Source organism: Pantherophis guttatus, chromosome 2 (genome assembly GCF_059756535.1).
Source record: "Pantherophis guttatus breed Tessera chromosome 2, ASM5975653v1, whole genome shotgun sequence".
Taxonomy (NCBI): Eukaryota; Metazoa; Chordata; class Lepidosauria; order Squamata; family Colubridae; genus Pantherophis; species Pantherophis guttatus.
The window spans coordinates 183,794,825-183,805,141 of record NC_142064.1 but is presented as its reverse complement, the minus strand read 5'-3'; the positions used below and the strand labels follow the sequence as shown (position 1 = coordinate 183,805,141).

Sequence of the window (10,317 nt, the reverse complement as noted above, 5' to 3'; positions counted from 1 at the left end):
AGCACATGTTTATGTATAGTAGTACAGTTGATTTTTTTTTTCTTCCAAAGATGGGGACATATCTAAAAAAGCCCACTATCACTTTTTGAACTCTTTTATTATTTTTTCATATGTGTGAATTTTAAGAAGTATTTCACAAACACCATGGTAAATAATCCCAAAAACATCAGATATATAGGTTTATGATCCATAGAAAAAAAGGTAGATTTTGGAAGATGGTAATTGAAAAGGGAACTAAAAGAACAGTAATCAAGCAAAATAAAAATCTTAAGGGAGATGTAAATGTATTAAATATTCATTCATAACCATGGCACTTCTATATTCAAATTAGCAATGAAGGATTTACTGACTAAAAATGATCAATGGTTGTGGGACCTTTCTGACCAAAATCTTCCCACTTACCACTCTTGAGTAGAAGCTAAAAATGACATAAGGAAGTAATGATGCTATGTAACCAGTACTTTGAATGCTCTAAACAGATTTAGAATTTTCAATTGGGCATACCAGTGCATTGCTATAATAATATATACAAGGGCATTTGCTGACCTACAGACTCCAGCAAGGCAGGATAGAAACAACCATTAAATAATTTAGCTCTAGTTTAAGAGAGAAAGAACACAGAACTTGTATTTTAAAACAAGACATATCCTGTATTAGCTTTATTGTTTAGCCCCCGCCCCAAAATAACTAAAAGGCATTTTGTTTTTTTAACACATAGCATTCTATAATATACATTCCTACCTTTTTGAAATCAAAAAGTTTCATTTATACTTTTCATTTCACTGTTCAAAAAGAACTATTTGTGCTCAGAAATCTAAGCATAGAGATGTCTGAATATGAGCCTGGACTACTGACGTGACAGAGATACAGCATGAATATAAGCCGTGGCTTGAGAAAATTTGCTGTATCTTCAGAGAGAGGAAGAAGTTATTCTTGGGCTAATGAAAAAAAAAACCTCTTAAAAAAGGTTCGTACAACCCATTCATAAAGTTATTTTTTTTTAATTTTATAAAAGTTACAGGAAGAAAAGGTGTCACATCACTGTAATTCCTCTGACTTTCTTTTTAGCCACTGAAACTGTGTACTGCATTACTAATCATTTGTAGAACATGAATGCTTCTTAGATACATGGCACACAACAAACAGTGTACAAAAAAGGATTTACCAGAAAAAGAGAAGATATTTTATTCAAGAAATACAAATTGATGGTACCAGCCATCTTTGGAAGCCACTACCATGAGGCAAATAGGACATTAAACTTGAGTCCTTTGCTCAGCACACCAGAAAAGAGTGTCATTATACACTGCCAGCTGCCTAATGCACAATTGCTCGAAAGGCTGTCTCCAGTTTCTTGACATTCCCAGGATATGGAGAAAAGAGGCACAACGAAGGCCCTTGATAGAAGGCAATTTCATTATTTCAGTTAAAGCCCCAGAAATGGTTTGTATATCTGTGAGTTCAAATAAAAAAAAAACCAAAAATACCCATTTAAGCTGACTTCCATCTTTGGCTTGATTTAACTACCAGGAAAGAAAAAGGAATCAAACAGATGCATTTTTACTGTTCTCCATAAAAGCAATATTTGGATCTTCTGTTTAACAGCATAGTTCTGTTTTACAAACCATCTGCACTATTTCCAGAAATATTTACCCCGTGACCTTAATCAGAAGGCATGAACATAATTTTTCATGGATTGCTAATGCCATGTGGAAATCCATCACTGTTGTTCAAACTTAATTATGAAGCAAATTCTAAGGGGAAAAAACCCAACACTTTTAAATTTTTTAGTTCTATACATTTACCAATATGCTTTCCAATAGTCCACTCTTAAAATGAGACGGAGGGAAAAAAAAGAGTTGAATTAAAGAATGAATAGTTCATAGCTACATCATTATTTTAAAAATCAGCCAACTAATCTTGGGAATATGGATGCTAGCCAATAGAAATGGCTAGTATTAGTTTAATATTCTTTTGCTTTGAGTAAAATGATGAAAATGTAGATTGGTTCATTTCTGTATCTCCCATACACAGCATTTCTTTCTGCTATTTACATATTGTTTGATAGAAATGGATTTTTTAAAGCACACTTGGGAGGCATTTTTAAGTGAAGCACATTGCTAGACTGATGAAGAAACTGCACTTCAAGGAAAGCTCCACATAATCATAAGCAAACACTATGAATGCACAATCATGTAAAAATGAAACAAACATAAGGATTGTTTGTGTTGAAACATCAAAGAATTTCAAGAGATGTATATGATTATAACATTCAAAATTAAGCAAGAAAAAAAATCAACACCAATATGCCAATGCTTCCAATGCATCTACGTGTATGTCTGTCTGTGTATACACATCACACATATACACATAATTGTTGGATTAATTTATGTTTGGATTTGGATGTTTAAAAAATGAAAGCACTTCTATAAAGTCTTTTCTGCACCTTGTCAGTTGTTTAAATCATGTGTTATCAAACATTAACTCCCAACTAAATATATTGCTCTTACCATCTATGTATAAATCCTAACTATTTATGTAATGAATTGTGAAACCATACTATTATTAAAATGGAGGGATTTACCCATCAATTTATTTTTAAAACACACTATTTTTCTTTATCAAATTATTTCTTGAACATCTCCTTAGAGATGAATTATGATTTTTATGTGATCATTTACTTAATCTTACTGACAACTTTTTCCACAGCATAGTGAAACACAGTGAATGTTGTCCGTCTTATATTAATTTGTTGCTATGTTGTTGTACATAATGGAGTACAAACACTGCTACTGTCCTTTGTCTTTCTGACTATTCCAGAATAAGCAAATTATAAACTACCCATTAACTGAAGCATATAGTACTGACATCTTTGCCAGACAAGGGTGCAAACAGAGTTACTATAATTGGATATATTTGTAGCACTAATTCAACAGCAAAAGAATGTTAATTAGAAATGTTATGGGAATTTGATGTGGCTATTGGGGAAACTATTGTTTGCTTTTGATAATTCAGCCAAGTATTATATCTTTATCATATATACTACCTTACACAGGAGTAAAGAGGGAGGCACATTTTGTAGACAACGAGCTCGCAGTGAATCGGAATCTGGACTACATACAAATAGAGTTTAATACAATGCTTGCTTGAACTTCTGTTATTGCAGAATAACTGATTATTCTTGCAGATTAACAACATTAAAAGCCTACAGTAGTTGGCTTATTGTTTCTTAAGAGACGGATGATGATGGTGATGACATATTATAAACTTCTGTGGAGCAGAAAAAGAAATAATAGACTCACCAGACTCTTCTTTTGTTCTGAGAAACAATTTCTATTCAAAGTAAAAATTATTCAAGATACGCATGAATTAAACCAGATATTAAATATCCCTTATTTATGAATAGAAGATCTTATATCAGTGCAAAAGAAGTAGTAATTAAATTGTCATGCACCTGCCCCAAATTGATCTTTTGTTGGTGTTAACCAAATTCTAACTTTATGGATAATTTATTTTTTCTTTCGAAGTATTCCATTCTATTTGTAAGAGTGGTGTCCTTCATTTTTTCAGGAAATGTCTTGCAATGTGCCTTCCATGCTGATTTATAAGCAGGTTAGAGAAAAATGATCAGAGCGTTACAATTTTTTTGTCCCAATGTGCATTCTGTTTATGAAAGCCCACTAGGGACTGTGGGAAATACAGAAACTATTCTAATGGTGGTTGTTACTTCAGAGCAATATGGTTACTGATAAGCACTTTACACTGACTATATTCCAGATGTTGCTTTTACAAAATTATTACAGTAATTCTAAAAGGTTTATACTCATATTGGCCAGCATTCTTGGGCAGCTGTTGAGGATCCACAATTGAATCCTGATGCATCAACACTGAAAAGCATCAACTTCGCTCTCTGAACAACAGGAAAACTCTCTTATCTCAATGAAGAGAAAAAGGAATGTTCCTTGCTCTTTTGATTTACCTATTAATTGACAACACTCATATAGGATAGATTTCCCTGTCATATTTTTCCTACAGAGAGTTGAGTGAATGCCAATGATAGGAAGGAGCTGGTGCTCACTCCCTTTGTCCTGATCCCACCATCCCTATCCCCATACTTGTGGCAGCGGTACTGTAAATATAATTCACTGGGGAACAATCAAGAAACTTAATTTGATAAACTTGGTGAATACATAAAAAAGAGCAATGGTTACAAAAATCATCAGACTATATATACTTTCACTTTTTCCTTAATAGTTGCAATTTTTCTTCCTTTTCTAAATAGTCCTGGAAAAAATAAAAAGTGCTAAATAATAATTTTTGTCATAGTTTTCCTGATTATATTCCTGTAACTTGCACAATATGTAGTGCATATTCCTTATCTAGGCACTGCCCAAATAAATGAAAATTCTAACATTGTAGAACTTTACATTTCACTTAAAGCACATCCAGACCTTGCTTCATATAGTCACAATATTAAAAAGTATCCCTAGTGATATGCAGGATTTTGAATTCATTCAATGACTGTTGGGCTCTTAATATTAATGGAACACCAAAAACTGTTTCAGGAAAAGGGAAACTTAAATCAACAATTTTAAAAAAAGTTACTGTTTACTGAACATTTCTATGAAAACATTTTCATAGAAACATTTTAGTTACTAACTAAACAAAAACATTTTAGTTACTAACTGACTCTAATCTATATCTAACAGTAATAGACAATGGCCAGAAGAGTTCTATAGTTGTGACACATGATACATTCATGTAAATGTAAAAACTGATTTCTAAATGAAAAAATCGGGGTAATGCACATTGTATCTTTTATTTTAAAAAATAAATTTAATTAAAACTGGAAGTTCTGAAACTGTCAGACCCATGTGCATAAAGAAAGATAAATTAGATTTGGTATTTAGCCAGCAAAAGTTGTGTCAGAAATGATGACATTACTACCAAGCACATGACCATGTCAGAATCAAGGAGCAGACCCAATGACAGGCCCCACTTTAAGATAACATATTTAATGAATATGCCCATTGTTCTGATACACTTGATCAGTGCCCTTCTCCAAATGTATTTATTATTCTAAAGAGAATCATTACTAATTTTGCTCAAAGCATTCTTAAAGGATATACTGTACCTACTCCCCTAAAGAATGTCTTACCTTCAGATTCTAAAGGGAAAATCCTGTATGATATTGCTAAGGTTCACATTGAGCTCTAGATAAATGACATCATCATTTAAAATCTATCAACTATAAAAAGTTATAATCTATTTGCCACAGGCACTCTTTATACACTGTTAAATGCATAAGTATGAACAGGTGTCATGGAAGATAAGAGCACTTGAAAGATGCTCTCTTGTTTAAACGTTTATGGGGTATACAGTCAGGTCCAGAAATATTGGGACATTGACACAATTCTAACATCTTTGGCTCTATACACCACCACAATGGAGTTGGAATGAAACAAACACAATGTGCTTTAACTGCAGACTGTCAGCTTTCATTTGAGGGTATGTACATCCAACTCAGGTGAACGGTGTAGGACTTACAGCAGTTTGCATATGTGCCTCCCACTTGCTAAGGGACCAAAGATAATGGGACAATTGGCTTCTCAGCTGTTCCATGGCCAGGTGTGTGATATTCCCTCATTACTCCAATTACAATGTGCAGATAAAAGGCCCAGAGTTCATTTCAAGTGTGCTATTTGCATTTGGAATCTGTTGCTGTCAACTCTCAAGATGAGATCCAAAGAGCTGTCACTATCAGTGAAGCAAGCCATCATTAGGCTGAAGAAACAAAACAATCCCATCAGAGAGATAGCAAGAACATTAGGCGTGGCCAAAACAACTTTTGAAACATTCTCAAAAAGAAGGAATGCACCGGTGAGCTCAGCAACACCAAAAGACCTGGGAGACCACAGAAAACAAGTGTGGTGGATGACCAAAGAATTCTTTCCCTGGTGAAGAAAACACCCTTCACAACAGTTGGCCAGATCAAGAACACTCTCCAGGAGGTAGGTGTATGTGTGTCAAAGTCAACAATCAAGAGAAGACTTCACCAGAGTGAATACAGAGGGTTCACCACAAGATGTAAACCATTGGTGAGCCTCAAAAACAGGAAGGCCAGATTAGAGTTTACCAAACAACATCTAACAAAGCCTTCACAGTTCTGGAACAAGATCCTATGGACAGATGAGACCAAGATCAACTTGTACCAGAGTGATGGTGTCACTGCGTTTTTTTATTTCCCAGCTGAGCTTCATTATTTTTGGACTAATAGACTTACTGTAGTTTGCCAAGTTCCTTATCAGTATTTTACTACGCATGTCCGCATTCTTTCACATTCCTTCACACACTCTTTCCTTTGTTCTCTTTCCAGAAAGGTCCGGCTGAGAAATAGCCTGCAAGAACTATTTCAAAATGTAGCAATTACTTTTCTTAGTTAGTGAGGTGTTTTATTTTCTTTATAACAAATAAATGAGTTTTATTAGAGAACTTTTCTTCGGGATTTCTTTTCAGAATATTGCAACAAGGAATAAGCCACGATCCATCCTCTAACCAGGGTGATTTGTCCCAGAGCCAAACATGAGATTAATCAATGCCCTGACAGATGGGAAGAGAAGAGTATGGAGAAGGAAAGGAACTGCTCACGATCCTAAGCATGCCACCTCATCAGTGAAGCATGGTGGTGGTAGTGTCATGGCGTGGGCATGTATGGCTGCCAATGGAACTGGTTCTCTTGTATTTATTGATGATGTGACTGCTGACAAAAGCAGCAGGATGAATTCTGAAGTGTTTCAGGCAATATCTGCTCACATTCAGCCAAATGCTGCAGAATTCATTAGACAGCCCTTCACAGTGCAGATGAACAATGACCCAAAGCATACCGCAAAAGTAACCAAAGAGTTTTTGAAGGGACAGAAGTGGAATGTTATGCAATGGCCAAGTCAATCACCTGACCTGAATCCCATTGAGCATGCATTTCACTTGCTGAAGACAAAACTGAAGGGAAAATGCCCCAAGAACAAGCAGGAACTGAAGACAGTTGCAATAGAGGCCTGGCAGAGCATCACCAGGGATGAAACCCAGCGTCTGGTGATGTCTATGCGTTCCAGACTTCAGGCTGTATTGACTGCAAAGGATTTGCAACCAATTATTAAGAAGGGAAAGTTTGATTTATGATTATTATTCTGTCCCATTACCTTTGGTCCTTTAACAAGTGGGAGGCACATATGCAAACTGCTGTAAGTCCTACACTGTTCACCTGAATTGGATGTACATACCTTCAAATGAAAGCTGACAGTCTGCAGTTAAAGCACATTGTGTTTGTTTCATTCCAACTCCATTGTGGTGGTGTATAGAGCCAAAGATGTTAGAATTGTGTCGATGTCCCAATATTTCTGGACCTGACTGTATATGCTGCTTTTACAAACTAAACGAATCCAGTCTTAATGCAAGCTTCCATCTCTACAACTTATTTAGGGATTCAGGGAAAATAACATAAATATACATGCAATGCAGAATCCCCGAAAATGTACTTATGGGTTTAGTGGTATATTTGAAAGATCTAGTGTTATACAGTCTATAATATTTTCACCTGCTAGTGAGGTTTTTTTTCCAAGTCTTTCTCATAATTTTCTCTCATTCTGTGTTCAATGGCAGTGTGTGTGTCTACATGTGTGTGCGTACATATGTATGTATATTTAAGTAGGAATAAAAACCTCAGGCTTGATTATGGCAAGAAAATACAAATATCAGTGGGTAAAAATGCTGTCAAGCAAGATGAACTCTTATTAGAAAAGTGTATAAAACCAGCTTGTGCTTTTCCCTAATTAGTTCATTGCTATTTTTGAGGGTAAAGAAGGTTCAAAATTATTGTTTTAAACATCAGAGTTGAACATATTAAATAAAAGATGTCCTGTGCCTTTAATATTCTCAAGCTGGTATACTTTGAATAATTGATGTTTCACTAATCATAATAGTGTAGAATTATTTGATAGGCCCTTTTATTGGTGACAGGGATTTGTACGGCAAGTTTCCTTATAGTGGACAGCTTACAGTAGACAAGAAATTATGTATTTAATAAATTATTGCCTAATTTTTCAGAAGGCAGTATTTATACACCCTGAAGTCAGCCCTAGCAAATTGCTATTTGTTGATAAATTGGAATGTACCAAAATGTTTAGTAAAACCTGGATGTGAGAACATACCATTATTGGAGTGTATCTCTAATTCTTTGCTACTCATTATTAAGTAGGAGTCTTACTGATCCAGTAAATAAAACCCTAATAGAAAGAACCCCTACAAATATCACAGCATGCTAGATTAACCAGGGAGCTACAATGATTAGCTGAACTATAAGTGACACTGATTTCATGAAACAGTTCGATTTGGTTTACTCCTTTAAAAAGTGCTTTTCACCTTCATGGATCAATTCATCACTTACAGTTCAAAGCACAGTTTTAGCATTATCTACCTTGAATTTCAGGCTCACTCTATCACAAACATTTTTTCCATTTACTTTGTTAAGAGTGGTGTCAAGAAATACTAAATTGAACAAAGCCTCCAAGGATAGTTTAGAAACAGGGATTGTGTGTTTATACATAAGATTTGTGTGTGCGTATATTTGCTCATGTACGTTTTTACCTAAATTCCATCACAGATGGACGGTTTGCTGGTCTTTGCTTGGAACCAAACCATTTGCAAGAGAGAATGGAAAGTGAAAAAGTTCCCACATGATAGAAGAGCAGGGAAAGGAAAAAAGAGGCATATAGGCAAAAATCAGTTCTCCACCAAGACGGGATTTGTTAAGGGCTGGCTCACAATTACTTGCACCACATAATCCCTTGGTATTTTCAGTTCCTCCAGTTTCATTTTGTCTGCGAGTGGCCGGCCTGAAAAAAACCATCGCTGACTTCTAGGTTCTACGCCTTCCACTGCGTGTAGTCGTCTCTTCATGTGATACACAGTGTCCATACTGCGGACCACAAGTTTGAGGTCTTTGCCTGTTGAGAGGCGTAAACGAAGCTGGCATTCGTGACCAGAGTTAGGCGGTGGATCCGGAAAATCCAGAGTCTCTAGATCACCCTTCTCTTCTATCATGTTGATGGGTGGGGCAAGGCAGTAGACAGGAAGCTGGTATCTGTTTCCCAGTTCATCATAGCATTCTGTCAGAGCACCTTTAGAAGAAAAAGGGAGGGGGGGGGACTGAGTAAATAACACATTTTTTAAAAATTAAAGCAATGTTGCATTTCTTAAATTACTTGAATTTTTTACGGCACAACAGACAGAAGGCAACTTTTATCCTTCATCCTCTTCAGAATTAAAAGTATTTTCTAGTATTGAATAGGATAGGATAGGATAGGATAGGATAGGACAGGACAGGACAGAACAGAACAGAACAGAACAGAACAGAACAGAACAGAACAGAACAGAACAGAACAGAATTCTTTATTGGCCAAGTGTGATTGGACACACAAGGAATTTGTCTTGGTGCATACTCTCTCGGTGTACATAAAAGAAAAGATACATTCGTCAAGATTCATAAGGTACAATACTTAATGATAGTCATAGGGAAATGGTCAATATAAATCTTAAGGATATCAGCAACAAGGTTACAGTCATACTGTCATAAATGGGAGGAGATGGGTGATAGGAACGATGATTAAAGTGTATGTATATGTTATTATTATTATTTTTTTTAAATGTTAGTTTATCAATGGCAAGGTGTAAGCAATGAATGTAGAGGAAGTACAAACATATTAACCTTTGTAATTAGTGCTGTTAGAACATATAGTATGTTACTTTCAAGCCTTGCTCACCTGCACAGGTTATTATAATTTGCTTTTAGCATCATAGGAGTATTTATCAGAATCAGAGAATATGAATAGGCACAGTATTATCAATTACAGAAAATGCATGTGATAGAACACTCTTTATGTATTTTAAGTGGCAGCCTGTCACTGAATGCTTGATTACGGTATAGCAGGCTCTGATTTACACATAAAGAAAAAAAGGTCACATTTCACAATTCTGAAGTATATGAAATTATTGTACCATCTAAAAAGTACATAGTTAGTTCTCGACTTATGATAACACTTGAGACTGGAACTCCTGTTGCTAAGCAATGCAATTGTAAACCAGATGCCACAATTGTTAGGCGAGGCAACTTCCTGCTGGCTTCACACAACCAAGTTAATGGAGAAACCGGCAGGAAGTTGCAAGACCCAGGTAGCTCACAAACAAGCTGGCAGGCAGGTAAATGGCTACTGCTGGGTGGAGAGTGGAGGAAAGTGCCAGGGAGGGAGTGCATGAAAGGATGGT

The 10,317-nt window shown here is 35.7% G+C and overlaps 1 protein-coding gene across 2 annotated transcripts in view; it reads right to left on the bottom strand.

Annotated features, from left to right (window-relative positions):
- Positions 1-1,160: 1,160 nt before the first annotated feature.
- The window catches only part of UBTD2 (ubiquitin domain containing 2), a 74,254-nt gene continuing 65,097 nt past the window's right edge, over positions 1,161-10,317 (bottom strand). For both annotated transcript variants that reach the window (XM_087887411.1, XM_034405613.3), the window contains exon 3: positions 1,161-9,173. In XM_087887411.1, the coding sequence (XP_087743537.1) occupies positions 8,776-9,173 (398 nt within the window). In that variant the 3' untranslated portion in view covers positions 1,161-8,775. The remainder of the gene's footprint in view (positions 9,174-10,317) is intronic.